Source organism: Caenorhabditis remanei, chromosome X (genome assembly GCF_010183535.1).
Source record: "Caenorhabditis remanei strain PX506 chromosome X, whole genome shotgun sequence".
In the NCBI taxonomy this organism is placed as follows: domain Eukaryota; kingdom Metazoa; phylum Nematoda; class Chromadorea; order Rhabditida; family Rhabditidae; genus Caenorhabditis; species Caenorhabditis remanei.
Window position 1 is genome coordinate 9806135 of NC_071333.1, and position 18185 is coordinate 9824319.

The 18185-nt window shown below is 38.7% G+C and overlaps 3 protein-coding genes across 3 annotated transcripts; all 3 read left to right on the forward strand.

The window, feature by feature from the left end:
• Positions 1-152: 152 nt before the first annotated feature.
• GCK72_023902 (uncharacterized protein) lies at positions 153-1513 on the forward strand (the record flags this gene model as incomplete). Its single annotated transcript, XM_003109532.2, has 7 exons — positions 153-282; positions 330-480; positions 523-748; positions 795-895; positions 944-1031; positions 1077-1287; positions 1338-1513. 7 exons carry the CDS (start codon positions 153-155, stop codon positions 1511-1513), a joined length of 1083 nt encoding a protein of 360 aa, XP_003109580.2.
• Positions 1514-1968: 455 nt separating this feature from the next.
• GCK72_023903 (uncharacterized protein) lies at positions 1969-4003 on the forward strand (the record flags this gene model as incomplete). The annotated part of the gene is made up of 11 exons (XM_053735613.1): positions 1969-1990; positions 2082-2198; positions 2246-2464; positions 2515-2635; positions 2684-2831; positions 2885-3086; positions 3134-3260; positions 3313-3479; positions 3525-3705; positions 3758-3848; positions 3893-4003. The coding sequence occupies 11 exons, from the start codon at positions 1969-1971 to the stop codon at positions 4001-4003; spliced, it is 1506 nt and encodes a 501-aa protein (XP_053579179.1).
• Positions 4004-10102: 6099 nt separating this feature from the next.
• On the forward strand, positions 10103-17579 carry GCK72_023904 (uncharacterized protein; the record flags this gene model as incomplete). Its single annotated transcript, XM_053735614.1, has 8 exons — positions 10103-10183; positions 13676-13838; positions 15364-15452; positions 16132-16339; positions 16680-16816; positions 16861-17005; positions 17050-17397; positions 17446-17579. 8 exons carry the CDS (start codon positions 10103-10105, stop codon positions 17577-17579), a joined length of 1305 nt encoding a protein of 434 aa, XP_053579180.1.
• Between the last annotated feature and the right edge of the window lie 606 nt (positions 17580-18185).

Sequence of the window (18185 nt, forward strand, 5' to 3'; positions counted from 1 at the left end):
GCCAAAGGGTTGCCAGATGGAACTAAGAACGTTGACTGCATCATCAAAAATATTGAGGTCGTGTATCTTCTTTTTATTTGAAGGTTGATTTTATCTACTCTTCTTTGCTACTCCTTGGTGGTTTCTCACTCTGTCATTTTTCTTGTGGTAGAATGAGATTTCTTCTATATTTTGTGTTCTTAACCCAAAATTCCATTCTTTTCGTAAATGCTGATGACAAAAATGTTCCAGTAGTAATTACTACTTGGGGAAGTGATGGGTTTGCCAAAGCAACCAAAAAAGGTTTTTCGTTCCCTATCTTTCCAAGTCTTGTAAAGTGTGTGTTCTAGCTGTTGATGCTACTCTGGCCGGTGGTCGCATGTACGGCTTGGTGGAGGGATTGTCAACCTGTGAGGCTCTTCAATGCGATACAACAGTTGGATATGGAGGATCACCAGATGAGAACGGTGAAACCTGTTTGGATTCATTGGTTTTCGACGCGTAAGGTAGTCTTTTTTGAATGCGTTCATGATTTCATTGTAGAGATGGAGTGAGAGTTGGTGCAGTGGCGAATCTTCATAGAATTCGTGATGCTGCCAAAGTTGCATGGGGAATTATGAATTACACAAAACATACTTTGTTGGTTGGAGAGTCGGCCACACAATTCGCCAAATCAATTGGTTTTCAAGAAACCGAATTGGCAACAAATGAAACAAAGTCCTGGATTGAGTCTTGGAAAGTTCAAAAGTGTCAGCCAAATTTCTGGAAGGTGAATTTTATTGTGAAAAACTTTGTTTGTAAATTGAATGTTTCAGAATGTGTCACCAGATCCAGGTACATCTTGTGGACCTTACCAGCCAAAACCGTTGTTATCGAGAGAATACAGTTCTAATGAGATTGGATACAATGTTGAAAAGTGGGATACCGATAGAACAGTGGTACTATTTTATACTTTGTATTACAGAACTAATCATGACACTATTGGAATGGTAGTATTTGATCTCGAAAAGAAGTTTAGTGCTGGTACATCTTCAAATGGGGCTCGATTCAAGGTGAACTTCAAATTTTGATTAGTCTCATTCAGTTTCTTATTTCAGATTCCTGGCCGCGTAGGGGATAGTCCAATTCCAGGTGCTGGAGCATATGCCAACACATTCGGAGGAGCCGCTGCAACTGGAGATGGCGATGTGATGATGCGATTTTTACCGAGTTTTTACACTGTCACACAAATGGAACTTGGAACAAAGCCATCTAAAGCTACTCACAAAGCGATTCAAAGAATTTTGGACGTCTATCCAAAGTTTTCAGGTATTCATATCTTCCAAATAAATTCAACCAAATTTTTTTTATTTTTCTAGGAGCAATCGTAGCATTAGACGCTCATGGTCGGACTGGTGTTGCGTGTGCAAACATCCCAAAGTTCGGATACAATGTTGCATTCAAAAATGGAACTGTTGTGACCTATCATCAACCCTGTCTGCCAACACAAAAGAAACTGTCCAAAGATCATGATAAGCCGATTAAATTTGCATAATAATTAGAAGAAGAAATAAAATCGTTCTTTATTTTCTTATACGGGAAATTGTGTTGAGTACGGATTTACTGGGAAAATTGAAAAGAAACAAAGGGCGGGGTCAGCACGCGGATATTATGCATAATAAGGAAGAAGTCTATAAGAGAAAGTGGGTGCCACAACGCAGAGAGTATAATTAGCTGTCTTCGAGACTGTCCATTCCTCTTCCAACGTCGCATCCAAGACGAAGTGCAATAAATCCACTTGTTGAAAAGCGAAAGAAAAGTGAATTGCAAAAGTGACCGTCTATTTTCATTTCGGTGTCATTTACAAACCGGACAGGTGAAGCTTGAGGTCTCTTTTCACTTCACTTATTTTTTCTTACCTCCCTGTTTCTTGATTCTAAACCGATATGGTGAAAAGATCTTATCGATGAGCTATAAATGAAATATACTATATTTCTACTTCTATATTCAATGTACATCAACATTGACCAAGGTGAGTAAATTATTTTCAAACATGTTTCGATGAGATTTTCTTTAATTGTAAACCTTCATTTATACCATGTCCTAATGATTTTACATTTTAGTTTGTTCGTGTCTTTCAAATCAAGGATCTTGCTCAGTAGCCACCTACCGGTATAGTTCTGAGTGCCGAACACAATACAACAGTGGCGCACAGACTAGTCATCAAGGATCTTATACTGGTAGAGAGTACTATTGTGAATGTAAACTAGAAAATAACATTTTCCAGGGTTTTTGGGTGCTCATGTCCGTGCACGAGCGTATTCGGAACGCGGTATTTCTTCTGACTACGCAAAAAAAGATGCTGAACTGCATTGCTTGTCAGCGTTCAACTGTACTTGGCAGAACACTATTGAAGATGATTTGGATTGGGTTCTCGGAGAAGGCCATGTTGACCCCACAAAACTAGCTCTGATAACTGGATCTCAGTCCCTTCCTGGAAGTTTTGGTTTGTTTTGTTTTTCAGAGAAAAGGAGAAAATCACATTGTTCATTGTAGATCAGAGCTTTTTGATACTTGCATCCGATCCGCGCCCATCCCATCAAAATGGGCAATTAGTGTCTTTGGCAATTGGTTGTCAACAATCTACGGGCATATTGAGTTTTCGTTTCTGGAGAAGGTTTGTGTAAAGTGTTGAATTACTTTTCAATGATACAATTCTTTTCAGTCGAGCAAGAACAATTGGAAGTGAACCGAAGCTTGATATTTGTACGAGAAAAGTTCTGGAGGCAAACCTTGAAAACTGCATGACTGTCGTTCCCACCGACAACCATACAATTATTGCAAGTATTCCACCAGTAATGGAACCTTTTGTGGTAATGAATCAGGATTAAGATTTCCGATTCTAAATTATGTGAGATTTTTGTAGATCGTCCTGAAAGGGTATAATTTCGAAAATGAACCAGAAGGAGGATTGATTCTGCTTGATGAAATTGAATACTTTGCGGAACTTGATCAACCGGAAAATTGTATTGTAAAGGAAATCGGAGGAAGGGAACTTGAATTGTTCAAATCTGGAAGCAGCAAAGAAGTGAAAGATGATGAGCATGTTGTATCAGGTGACACTCCAGGTAAACTTTGATATTTTATTCAACAAGAAAACCTTGAAGTATTGTAGACTTTCCACCAGAACCTCATCTTGTGTCTCGAGAAGTGAAACAACAAGCAGCACCAACTAAAGTGAATGCATCAAACTCAATAAATGAGTTGATTCTACTCAATGAAAGCGTGGACAACGATTGTCAGTAAGTATTTGAATTCTTTTAGTAAGAAAGAGCCAAGAAACATTTTTTTCAGGTCTCTGCAATGTTTGATGGACCAACATAATGCACCTTGCGATTACAAACGTTCTGGAACAGGTGCCTCCGGAGAAGGCTATTTGGTTGGATGGCGTATCACTTCTGTAAAACGAAATGTGGCAAATAAGTTGACTGGAATTCATACTCCTCCAGATTCTTCAAAAGGTAACAGTACTCTTTCCTGTACTTCAATCATGTTGACTGTTTCAGAGAAACCTTTCTTGGTCGCTAATTTTGTTGGCTTTTCCCGAGGAAAAACAGCCGATCGGTTTGTCCTGGAAGCGCCGGAGTTCACAATTAGCGACGCACCGGGCGCCTACCTAAGCTTCCGCAAATTTCTCTCAACAAAAGGATTGTACCTTTCCGTTTGTGAAGATGGCTTTGCAACTAGGTTAGTTCACAGGTCAGAAATCGGCAGACCAAACTAGATACCTTTTTTGTAGATGCTTCTGGAATGTATATGAAAACAGTGCAAAACCATTTGCGAGAGAATGGACAAAAGAAGTTGTCCTGTTACCAGGAGAAATAACTACCGTAAGAAATTCTATTATTTTATTTCTAGTCAATTTCTGTTTCAGTTTTACATTGTGGCATGGCAAAATACCTCAGCAGTAATGAATGTCGGACAAGTTGGAATAACGGAAGTTGGTCTTTTCACGGATTCCCAAGCGATAACTCCACTATGCTGAAAATAACTTAAATGGTCTCATTCAATAATATTTTATGGCTGTTTCTTGACTTCCTAAGCAAATTGGCTGGTCTTTTTTGTTTTGACAAAAGCTTCCATTTATCTCTTTTCACTGAATTATTATTTATTCATATTAGATTCGGAAGTGTACTGAACCTTTTTTATGGCGATTCAGGTCATTGAATACTGAATATCTACTTTTCACTTTCCCATGATTACTTGGCTGCCTTTTTCTTGATCTTAATAATCTTAATAATTCTGTCGTGTATTTTTTTCATTCCTCTTATAAATTTTTTTGTTTGTTCCGTTTGAAATGGGAAGCGTGCGTCTGTGACGATATCTTATTTTTCTGTTTTTCCCTAATGAAACGGAGCTAAGAAAACATGATATCTCTTTTAATTTGAAGTTACATTTTTCCTTCTTTTTGAAAAGAACTGAGAGCGGCATTTTGTATTAGACTCAAGTTTTTTTTCCAGATTTTTGTCACTTGGTGGTTTTTTCTCACAATATTACGTTAGTTGAGAAAACATTGTAAGATCGGTCAAAAAGATATCACAGCATTGAGAATCAACTCTTCCTTATTTTTCTGATTACATGGAAGGTCAGAACGTCTTTAAAATAAATTGTTTTAATTATAGCCCAATATTTTTGTCTATCCTCCGTTTTTATCTTCTTTCCATGAATATGTTGTTTTTGCACTTCATCATTTTTATGTTCCATATAAAGCCTTCATAGCCTTGGAAAACAAAAAAAACGCACGGGAAACTATACAAGAATGCTCGATGTTTCGAATGTTTTGTTTGTATTCCAGATTCAAAAAACGTACGGATGATAACGGAACAAAACTTCATCTACTTCGATGTCTCGAATATGGTAAGTACTTTTTCTAGTTCAGCGTAACATCCTATTATTCTCAAGTGTCTTACTAGAGCCCTTCGTTTTGGTAAAAACTCAAGAGCATAAGTTGTCCACTTACTTTGTATACGATACAACGAACGATGCTGGAAAATCCATAAAGCCATGAGAGAATGACTCATAAGTTTGTCAGTTTTTGATTTCGAAAAAAAAATGAAATTCAATATTTTTGGAAACAGAGTGTCATGCAAATAGATTTCCAAATAAAAAACACATTTCACTTAAAAATAACAAAGACTGGAATCTTATTCACTACGATAGTTCAGATTTAGAATTTCTATTCATAATTCTGTTTTTAATTTCCTTCAATCCTCGTTCACATTCCGCATTTGACTCGCTCAATTCCCCTCTTTGATCTATTCTATCGCAGTTTGACCAAAGAATTCCATAATTTGTTTTTGATTCTTTGCTCTAATTACCTCACATCTTCTTACTATTTCTTGCTCATCGAGACAACGCAAAGTAGCACTAATTCCACATTCCTGCCCTGCGGCACAATCGGTGGCAATTTTTATCGGCACGACGCGAATTGAAAGAAAAATAGCGGAGCACATCACCCTTGTCAGATGGATGCAATTACGATTAGTGTCGAAGAGAATTAACTCAAACATTCACATTGAAAACATGGCGTTTTTTTCGACCAACGCTAAGAGTTTGATATCATTCTTATATATAAAACGCATGTGGGGTTTGTCCATCTGTCCCAATGTCCGCAAATTTTGAGAAATGAGAAAGAAAGGCGGTCGGGCCCAAAACCGAACTTGCGCTCTTTGGGCAGCGACCACCGCCTTGGACCATTCGGCCATGAGGGCACGTTTGAGAGAAGGTGGCCACGTGAATGAGGAGACACCAGCCTGATGAAGCGCCGAAGGCGCAGCAGCCAGGCTGGTTTTTTCATAATGTTGGAAAACAACGACAATAAATAAAAATACAATCTGACTGGATATGAAACTATATAAAAATATAAGTTTGGAAACAAATGTTTAGATGGTGTTAGCAGGTCGCATTCAAATAAATTCCTGCAAAAAAGGGTTGTTTCTAACCGAGAGTACACCAAGAAAGTTAGTTTTGGGTGGAAGGGTCAGCGAAAAGAAAAAAATAAGTAATCTAAATTCAACGAATAATCACCTAGAAATTATCAACTCAACCTGGCCAGCCAGCATTTTGGGGATTTTTGTTTTACACTTTGATATTCTGAAAATATTTGTTTTATTTTCATTCAAAAAACAGTATGATCATGAGAAAAACTAAACTTTTATACAGCCACAAACATTTCAATGCGCAATTTTGTTTGTTGTTTATGCCTCAATTTCGTTGAATCATTTATGAAACAGATATGATTATATTCCATCTTCAATTAAACAACTTTTTACCCAACTTTGTCACTAGAAAGTTGAGCAAGTCCCTGACTAATTTTAGTTAGTTCCAACGATCCTCCCCCGACAACGATCACAAAACGTGACACCACCACTTCGCACCAAAATTTCCAATTTCCAGTCATGTAAATGAAGTATAGTGGAAAAGTGTGCGTGTGAATAACCGCGCATTCAAAATTTGCATACCTTTTTATGTTAATCTTAATTCCACTCTTGGGATGCACCGAGCTCGCCAGAACAGTTTGTAGTCACACACTTCTCAAAAAGTGTTTTTATAACAGTTATTTTGAAAATAAGAGTAGGGTCAGCGGAAATGTTTTTTTCCGCGGAATTGCGTTTTCATTCTTCACGTAACAAGACAACCTCTATCCGGTGCTTTGGTGGGTGGCTCATAACAATTGGTACAAACAAAATAGACATGCTGAGAAATGTAGTAGCTTAGATATTTGGTGGAACCTACTTTCCATGTTCGTAATTTTCTAAAAGACTACATTTTTTTAGTCTTCCATTACAAATTCCCACTAGAGTCCCATGATACAACTTTATGTAAGTGATACGTATGAATTTAAGATATCTGCTAGCCACTTATCGTATTTCTGTGTTTCCTGAAAGCCGCCGAAATCGGACACCCCCACCTTCTAATTAACACGAATCGGCTCACTGCTCCGTTTTATTTTGTTTAAAAGCAACAGAAGATGGAAACACTTGAAAATTGTAATACGGTCTCATGTATATTTTTGTCGAGATCAATATACCTATCCACATGACCTCTCTCGGTTCTCTCCAATCCACATCGTCTTCAAACATACTGGCCACCAATTGAACATATATCGATGCACATCTCGAGAGCCGACACTGTCACAGAGCTTATGTTGACTTTGTCGATCCAAGATATTCCCAAGCACTCACTCTAAACGAGAGCAAGAGAAAAATGGAAAGGAGAGAGAAAGGAGGTAGAACGAGTACTATCTTACCCAAACACTTCAATCCACCCAGAGCTAGCTACCGGCACAAAGATCTTCTTCGTCCTCTTCCCACTAACTACTTGGGGTCCCCCCTCCCTTCCACTTTCTTTTCCCGTTTTCTTTCCCGCGCCCATCAAGTGAAAAAGCTTAAGAGTAAGTGGGTATGTGTTTGTGCCTAATGTTTATGTCGCTTAATCCCAAGTTTAGCGTCCGAATAGTGGCAATGAAGACAGGCAGATGATGTGAGAATAACGGAATGGTTAGAAGAGGGCAAAAAGATTTGTGTATGGAGAGCAGAATAGAATCAACAAAAGAAGCGCTACCAAAATGTTTTCTTATTTGACATTTCTGACAGTTTCAAGTGCGGGGGTCGCAAAGTCTAGGTTAATACAGTAGATTTCGCTTCCGTCGCCACAAAAAAAGCGTTTGTCTAATCTCCTGTGATCTTGGCGACATTTTTTGTTCCTCTCAAAACATTTTTCAGTTTCTTACTGTGATGACTTTTTATTGTTGTTTATAAAACAGAAAATTCAGCGGCAACCACAGAAAATTCGTTTTCTCTAATCCTAGCAGTTAAATCACACATCAAATATCGCAACAAAACGGTGATGCTTTCTACGGAAGTTAACCCCTCTTTTTCTCATTTCCTTTTCGAAATATTTATACTTTTGGTGAATAATAGCAAAAGTGGAGCATATGGCCATATACTCTTATAATAACTATTCGCTCGATTTCACTTGGAATCCTAATTTCTCCTTTGCAAATGTACCTTCATGCGTATTCTCAGTGTGAGGTATGACTACCAAATACATGACATTTAAAACATTTTTATTGCAAATATTGCAGCTAAATCAATCATAGAATTATAAGATGATATTTAGTGACGAGTCTCTATAACATCTTCTCCATTTCTACATTTCTAATTCATTTAGTCAGAAAAAAAATCCATTTCTGATACTTTACTTTACTTCAGTATCTAGATGCACATTTACTTTGTCATTTCTCATAAAAAGCGGATGGGCCCATTCTATTCCGGATAAAGAAAAGAAGAAACATTTTTAATGTGACATTCCAAAAAGGCATCGGCATCAAAACCTCCCAACCCTGGTCATCCAAGATATAAATTAAAATTCAGAAATTTTAAATTAAATGTGCAAGACGCGTCGGGAAGCAGCTCACGAAACTATTTTAGAGCGGACCCATTCTTCTTTTCAGTATGCCTGATTTGATACGGATATATGAGCACACACGAGCAAAGACCGTGAATTCATTTCAATTCACGTGGACCTCTTGGATTAACCAGTGTGCCAACCAACACCCTCAAGCCCCTATTCGATTACACTTTTCTTCCCTGGCATTCTTATTTATTTCAAATCAAAGCACTACTATTTCTCTTATTTTCTTCTTGGTTCCAACTCGTCATTCTCAAGTTTATTTAGGCACATTCATAATTCATCACTTTCTCACTTCTAGCCTTCCCCACTTTATTAGTATTATGTTTCTAAGCTTCTTACAGTAGGAAGCTCCACGAAAAGAGAATTCATCATCAACTTGTCCTGCTTTTGTTATTCAGCCCGGAAAAATTTTCTTGGCTGGATATTGCGTTTCTCACAGCCATCTTGAAATCTGAATACTCTCGTCTCACTTGATTCAGTGAGGAGACAGGAGACCCCTGGCAAACTCAGGAAATCAAACAAGAATCGCGTTTCTTTTTTCTTTTGTGCTCCTTTTTTGTTAACAAAATCTAATTTGAAAAACATTATAATGTTGAATTGAATGAGCAAAAATTGAAAAGTGAGGATGAGTTGAGGCGTCATTTTTTTCTAATCCGGTCATCGAATCATTCGTAAATTTCACTCCCTTTGCTCTGGTTTTGTTTTTGGTTCACTCTGCTTGACTTCAATTCATTCGTGTTGGCTGACCATACATTATTCACCACATGTCTGAGAACGTTCGTAGAGTTAGAATCTTGGTAAGTAGAGAAAATATCGTGGGAAGTTCTGAGAACTGTTATTTTCTTTTAGAACTTATTGTTTCTGAATCCCTTTTTCTCAAAAACTGTCTTCTATTCATTTATTGAATTTCTCTGCTTTTCCCAATATTTCTTCAAACAAGTGACAGTTTCCACACCCAGAATAGATAATATGATTAGTAGGTAGTGCTTTTAGCGCACATCTCGGGAGATGGGGTGTGTCGCCCCATGAGAGGGTAAGGAAAAGGGACACGAAGACGACATCGGGTATGGGGCTCCGCCTATTTCCTCTCAATTAATAAGACGTGCCTCTGAGCACACTTTTGCGTCGTCTTCGTCAGTGCTCTTAACGCCCAGAAGTCAGTAGTCTTCAGTTGACCCTACTAACAACTCATTGGAAAGAAGACAGCCTTTCGACGACATCTCCGGACAAAGTGGTCACACAAGTAAAAACCCGCGCCGCCCCGTCTTCGTGTCTGTCGTGTGTCCCGCTATCCGTCCGGCCCAAGTCAGTTTCCCTTGCTCCTTATTTGTGGCAAATTGTCAGAAGGAAGAAAAAAACGAGAAGCCGGAGCAGAAGCCGACGGAGAAGACGAAGAATAAGAAGAAGGCGTGTGAGCTCTCCGAGTTGTGTTGCGTGATTCGCCACTTCTTTGGATGAGGCCAATTGTGGTGTGACATACAGACACAGCGCATAAATACTGCCCCCTTTCCAACCATTCCGTTTCCGACGACACGACTCTCAGTCAGTCAGTCAGTCTTCCATCCACTTCCCACTTCCCCAGTTCGTCCCGGTCTTCCAACACAAAATTATTTTTCTAGTTTTCCACCCTACTGGTTACTGTAGCCGTTCCTAATTCTTTTCTGAAACCATGGCTGAAATATTCGAAGAGGTGAGCACTGCTACTCACGCCTCTCACAATGCATGTGACCCGAATGTAGTGAGCTCTGAGGTATGTTCCTTTTTTCTTACTAATTTCTCATGATTTGCAGTTTTTTCTCTGTTTCTTAACATTTGTGTTCGCTAAAAACTTCTTTGGTCCTAGACTCAGACTGTTTTAAAATGTTACAAATGCAACCTAGTGACATCTGGAAAAGTTCATTTTTTGAAAAGTTCCAACAGGTCAAATGCGTCCACCAGACGCATCTGGTTCCATTTTGCACTTCTGAGCAAATCGGTTACGCGTGAGCAGATACGAATTTTCATTTTGCAATGGTTATGCTTCCCTTTTGAATTCAATTTCATTTTACTCGTAAAACTCATTTCTCATTTGACTCCAATCTGAGAATAGTGAGCTAGGGATAATCGAAAATGTCAGAATCCTCGTCGTTTGTTTGCTTGGATGCTACCGTATCACGCATGACTTTTAATTTTGCATTTCACCCAACCGAAAAACCTCCGACTCCCATAAAATTGCGTGAGAAATCTCGTTTTACCGCATCTAGACCTTCTCTTAAATGTTTTCGCAGCTGTCCGCTGTCTCATTGCGCTCAAGACGACACAGAAGCAGAAGAAGAAGAAGAAGGCAATAGGAAGAAGCGGGGCAAAAAGGCTTTACTCTACTCAACGATAATTAGATGAGTACATGGTTGTGAGATGGCCCCCCTTTCCTTTTATTTGTGCTAGAAAAGGAAACAGAAACATTGACACAACTACATATAACCACACGCACACATTTGAGACATCCCGAACATTCAGAATTCAGGGCGGCGATAGGAGTTAAAACAAGCGGAAAGCCTGTGAATGAATAGTGACCCATAGAGAGACACGAATATCACGCAATTTACTCGACAATTATACTGGATAGTCGAAGTTTAGCGGAGTGGGGGTAAGGATTGCCTGAAAGGGACTTGACAACCAAAGTCACTATTGTTTTCATCCCTACAGTTTCTATCTCTTTTATGGGAAAGTTGTGGAAAACAATTTTCTCACCAATAGATTCCATATGATGAGTGATTCGGTGTATTGGGAACTAGTTATAAACATTGAAACAATCTATTTTATATTTTGAGTGAGAATATTTTAATATTTTGCAAATGTTTAACTAGGCAAACATATAGTCGTTAAGATACTCATATTTGGCTGTTTTCATACAAAATGTTCCAATTTTTAACGTTCAAAATAAGGGTTGTAATAAAATAAAGGAAATAATAAGAATACATAATAGACAGGATAAATAATATCTTAACCGGAACATAACAAAAGGAAGGGGTTATTTCTATCAGAACAAATATGAGAAGAAGAAGGAATGTGTCAGGAAAAAACAAGCCAAAGACTGGCCAACTTGTCAGGCAGCCTTACCAACTTGAATATTCTGGAACCTTCTGTCTTTCATTCTTTCATTGTTTTCGACTCACACGAAAGAAATATTAGTTTCTGGGAGAAAATACTAGTTTTTGTACTGCCAAAACATAATTTTTTTGATGTTTCTATTCAAATTTTGAACTGGTGGAACTCAGACATCAAATTTTGGTAAAATTGAGAGATTTCAGTTTTTGTGTATGAAACTAATTGTTATGTAGCCCATCTCCTTGAGTACACCAGCAGAAAAAGAGTACACGGTTTACCTAATCTTACTGTTCCCACACCTCATCTGTCTGTCACCTGCATACGGTCTTTGCACAACAATTGACCTCTTCACACTCAAATCCGTTCCCTCTAAAGCAATGGTCCCTTGTATGACTGTCACACATTCCCTGAGTAGATCTTCTGATCTCATTCTCTCCTCATTTTGTTTCCAATTGCGTTCTCATCAACGTGGTACGAAGACATCTGTTCTTTTGAGGCAATACGTACCACATGTTCTCATCTTTCTTTTTTTCATTCACATATATTTTTGATAGTTGCGTCTCCCCCAGTTTCTCCCGTTTTTCTTTCGCAATTCTTCGTTTTTTTTCAATCTGGTTCCACTTTTGTCGTTCCCTTTCTGCCCATCTCATCCCACTGATTCGTTCTTTACCTCCTGATGCTTCATTCGACTTTTTCTCGTCGCTCGATTTTTCATCTGGCTACCACCCGCTGCGTGTGTTTCATGTAGATTCGTCCAAAACATCATGTGTGAGGGACGAAATGAATTCGAAACAAAATAGCTTCTCACACCCGGTGTCACTCTGTTTTCTAACAACTGTTCAGTTTTGCTGGGATTTTGAAGAGAAGCGTCACCTGAGAGAGACACCCTGAGAGAGTTAGTGCTTTTTAAACTTTGGAGTCCGCTGTCTGGAGTTTTGATGAGTCGGATCAATAAATTATGAAAGCACTAATGATTTTAAAACAATTGATTGATTGTTCTGGGCGATCAATTTGACTACAACGCCTGTATAGTTATACCAAAAGCATATTTTAACTTGTGTTAGCATTTGCCCTATGACTCTTGTCTGTTTTCTACATCAGCCGCAGCTAAGATGTTAATAAAAACAAAACGACAAAAAACCTGTGACTCATCGGGAACAGGCTTGCAAAGGTCAGTTTTGATAGTTAGTAGTAAACGTGAAAACATACCTTATGGTAAGACTTATGGCCCCGCATAAAATGGTGAGTAGCCATCGTTATTTCATTTTCCGCTTTAGGTTGTCAGTACATCTCAACACAGGTGCAGGTCATATCCGTTAAAGTGAATAAAATGGTCACTAATTGATGGAGGAAATAGGAAATGAGCACACTAAAATAATATTAGGTAGGAGCACGAACCTCCTCCAAGACGTACCCGTCTCCAGATTCGTTCGTCTTTCTGTCAGTGTCTCCCACATAACGAACCTATCAAATTCAATCATCTCCCACACATCCTCGCGCTGCCTGAATTGCGCCAAAGGCATGGCAGCTGCTCCCCCAAAACGTCGCTAGTGTATTCTTTTATTCTTCTTTATCCTATACTATTCCATCATACGGCTCATCTCGAAAACCCAAAAAAAATTAGATGTTGGCCAAGAAGGCAATCAGCATATGCTATCCGTTTCCTAATAATATTTCTAACCCTTCTTCACCGTTCATTTCCGACCAACGAAGACGTCTCCAATTGAGGGTAACTTTCATTCTCTTATTGAAAGGTATCGTCAGAGGTAAAAGGAGTGAGTGAAAAAAGTAAATTGAAGAGAAAAAACTGCAAGGTCAGGCCTATTTTTGTTCGGTTTTCTGAGGTAGCAAAAAAAACAACAGCGGTAGAAGAGTAAATTGTTCCTCAAGGTGGAATAGTTCATTTATAGTAAAACGTGATGATACCTCGTAAGACACCCCAATTCCTTGATTCACAAATGTGTCTGACTCTTGGCATATGGTGAATCGGTTAATAGATTTGTTGATGTTATGGGCCACAATAATTGCTCAAGAATTGCATTCTCCGTTCTTCTTTCTGTTCTCCTCCAGCTACTAAAAAAACAAATTGTCTTCTTTCCTCTTTTCTAACTGTCCCCACTCTTTTTAGTTTATACCTTATTCTTTCCAATTTCAGGCACTGCCCATGCAAACTCTGTATCAACTATCTGCCTCAGGAGCAGCTCAACAAAATCAGCAAATTCCGATTGGACTGGGTAATTCACTGTTGTATCAACAATTGGCAGCCCAACAACAGATTGCCGTTCAACAGCATCAACAGCAACTCGCAGTTTCAGCAGGTTCGTTTTCTCTTCGTTTTTTTCAGCATTTCTATTTTTACATTTAATTATTCACAATGATTGTTTTTTTTGCTGTGCGCTAGTCTTCAATGATCAAAGCTCATAAAGAAAGCCATTTAAGAAGAGGTGCAGATTACTGCTACTACGAATGTTTTTATTCTATTGATAACAACCGGCTGTCTCATTTTTATCGCTTCTCAGGTACCTCGGCAATATGATACATCTCTTTCTATTTCCAATATAACTCCGGTGGTTACTCCGGAAATGTTAGCGGATATTTATGCAATTGATATTATTTTGAGTGATTTTTTGATGACTTTCCGGTCGGATTGTGTTTTGATGATGTTATCTGAAATCTCTACTGGAATTTCTTTCTTGAGAAACTGGCTCTTGCTGGCAAAATTTCAAAATATTACATGTTTTGAAATTTTTCTGGCAAAGAATTATTGAATGAGTCAGGAATATTTCAAAATTTACCCCTTACCCGTTGAATTCAGAAATTAGTATAACACTCTTAAAAATGAATACAAGTGAAAGTACAGTGGGTTACGATCTTCTGACCACCACTACCGCTAATTCGAAATGGTCTTTGCAAGTACCCGCGTGTCATTGAGGACCTGACCTGCATAATCCAAAACTATCCACCTCGGTTGTATGCGTCGCCTCGTTTTCACCATTTTCCCTCATCCGCTGTACTTCACTGTAATTGTCTCATACTCTACTCTACTCATCCCTTCCATTTCGTTTCACTTCATTCTCGGTTGAATTTGCATAGATGAGGTCGGGTTCGGAGGGTTGAACAGAGAGGAACGAGAGTACTCATGCCATCCACTTACCTTTCCTCAATTTTTTGTTCTCAAAGGTTAGCTTTACTGTGTATTTGCTCGTTTGCTTTCTTCTCATCATCTTCTTACAACACTCCAACTTTTTCTTTTACTCATTCGCCGCGCTATTTGTTCAATTTATTGGGGGAGTCACCGTTCATTTTCCGTAATATCAAGAAAAATTACAAGAAACGTTTTAATTGGAGAACAATTTGTTTCTGTTACAAACTCTTGATACAACATGGGAAGTGGGCCATACAACACTAGATCCATAGGAAAGGGCCGAATAGAAACCCATTCAAAATGTTGCGTCCTGAGAAACAAATGATTACTTGATGAAACGACGCGTTGAAGCGAGCCGTTTAATGAGCAAGAAGATAAAAGACACTTGTCAACTTTGTAAAATTCTCGAAAAAGTAGCCATCCTCGCTCCGTTTTTCCCTCATTCCTCCTTCCAACCGTAGCCGCGAAAATAGTAACCGGGTGCTTATCAGAAATAGATCTTGTCGGGCGTAACACTTGTTTTAGATCTAACATAGATACGTATGTGAGATGGAATTAGAGGAAACTTGCCGTTCATTTACTATGGCCTCAACCTGCATATCGTTTATTCTAATGACAAGTTCTAACTACAATATACTGTTTTCCAAACTTATCTTATCAATTTAAACCATTTTTAATTAAATAAAATTGTTTTTCAGCACACCAATCTCAAAACAACATCATGCTGGCAACTAGTGCCCCATCGCTGATCAATCACATTGAGAATCCAACAGAATCGAAAGTCAAGGTATGTTCAAATTACCCTCTTACCAAGTTACTGTCATGCTCTCACCCCTCACTCGTTCACATTTCGTGTGTGTTATATGAATGGATACGTAGCTGGGATCAAAGCACCGGAATAACCCAACCCCCAACTTTTCGTGTCCGAGAACCAATGTCGCTTTTGACTTCAAAAAAAACAAAATGGTCATGAAGTGTGTGATTATATGTGCATATCATTTCAAACTGTAGCCATTTTCCTTTCTATCTATCAGTTTTTCTAACCCTTATCGATATCAACTCGCGAATGTTTCGCGACTGGCAACCAGTTTTTTTCTGTTTCATTATAGTTTCAACTGGCACACTATTTTCGTACTCAAGATGACTATGGAGCAAAAGTGACTTGTTTCAGGGACTCTCGGGTATTACCAAATTCTAGATGAAAACGGTGTACACGTGCTACTTTTTCTCTATACCCCTAATCGCTTTATTTGGGAACTTCATTCCTTCACTTTGTCAGAATATTCTTTTTTTTTGTGTCCAACTATTTTAACTCCTTAGACACGGTGAGAGGTGGTGTGTTGCATCTCAATAATGAGATGTGCACGGTTGTGAACTTGGCATGCTCTGGAATTGAAAAGAGCTGCGATTCCTGATACATTTTCCTAAGGCGCATGATCTGTGAATGAGCGCTTTTTGTTTTACAGGACGATCCAAACAGCGACTACGATTTGCAAATTTCGATTCAACAGCATATGGCAGCTGCTGCACAGGCAGCACAATTGGGTCCCCAAATGGGACAACCGCAGATCGGTCCACAGATTGTGGGACAACAAGGGCAACAGGTTGCAGTCACGACCGCCGGGCCAACGAATGGCACATCGGCCGTCACACAGCCCGATCCCAGCACTAGCTGTAAGCCTTGCTCTCCTTTTCTTTTCCCGATCCAAATCGCAACTTTCTTGAGTTTTATTCGTGCTGTTCTCTTTTACATCTTTTACATTCAGCGTCTTGAAATGCATGGAGAAAACGGTTTTTTCGGAATTGTGACCGGAAAAGAGAAGTGATTAACATGCCAACGGAATCAGTATTATTTTTCTCTCTTTTTTCTTGTTATTGAAATTAATTTCACGTAACCAAGGTAGTCATGCTAAGGTGTAGATATCATGCTTGTCACAGAATGATTCAAAAGAAGAGGGACGAATTGGCGGGATCCAACCAAATAAAATACTTGATTCATAAATGTACGTTTCAGCTGGACCCGATGGACCGAAAAGATTACACGTCTCGAATATCCCATTCAGATTCAGAGATCCAGATCTTAAAACTATGTTTGAAAAGTTCGGCGTTGTTTCTGACGTAGAAATTATTTTCAATGAACGTGGTTCAAAGGTAATTTGACGACATCAATTGAATTCGGCAATGTTTTTTTGCAGGGATTCGGATTTGTAACAATGGAAAGACCTCAAGATGCTGAGAGAGCACGTCAAGAACTTCATGGTTCGATGATCGAAGGTAGAAAGATTGAAGTGAACTGTGCCACAGCTCGTGTACACTCAAAGAAAGTAAAACCAGCAGGAGGTAAGAAAACAGTTTAGTTGGACAATTTATAATAAGTTTTACAGGAATTCTGGATACTATGAATCCTCTGATGGCTCAGTCCGCAATGGCTGCACAGGCTCAAATGAACAGAGCTTTTCTTCTGAGGAGCCCACTTGTTGCTCAATCTCTGCTTGGAAGAGGCGCTGGTCTTATCTCTGGAATTCAGCAACCAAATGCCTTCCAACTACAAGCTGCTCTCGCGGCCAATCCATTGGCACAACTTCAAGGGCAACCTTTACTATTCAATGCGGCTGCTCTTCAGTCCAGTGCGTTGCAACAATCTGCATTTGGAATGGATCAAGCAACGGTTCAAGCTGCTCTTCTGGCCAATGAGCAAGCTCGGTTACAATTTGCTGCCGCCGCTGCTCAAGGTAACGAGTACCTAATGTACCACCAAGCCAAACAACAAGAATTACCAGGACGGATTCCTTCAGCTGGAAATGCGTCTGCATTTGGAGAACAGTATTTAGGAAATGCATTATCAGCTGCTTCATTATCTTCATATCAAATTAACCCTGCATTGAGAACACTGAACCGTTTTACACCCTATTAATATTGTAATTGATTTTGGAATAATTATTATTTCTCTTACTTTTGGACCTCATTTTCTGACTCAGTCACTGCTGTGAATTGCTTTTTTATTTTCCTTTTTTGTAAGTTTGTTTTGTCTTTTTTATGATCCGATGCATATTTTCAATTGTATCACATTTCACAGTAATGCGACAACTCCTTAATTTTTCCCTGTTTCTGCTAGTCTCCGGAGTTTTATCAATAATACGGCGTATTTTTTCCATACAACTTCTCGAATAATTAATTTTGAAAAAAAAAGAACTTATGAAATATCTCTTATTACCCTATCTCTCAAAACTAGTTCCTCACTTTTTTCATGCACTGTTTCTGCACATTTCCAATACAACAGGAAATATTTTAGTGTCAATTTGCTTTAGCTTTAATTTAAATATTTTTCGACTATTACTCTGTCAGTCTTTTTGGTGTTTGCATCCAAACCTTTATAACTCAATTCAATTTCCACTCTTTGTCTTTAATTATTTTTCTCACCAACCACTGTTATGTTCCGATACTTCTCTCTGTGTTTTTTTGATCGTCTCTTTTGGTGAACATGAATCTTTTTCTTAAATGTGGTGTGTTGGAAGGTGCT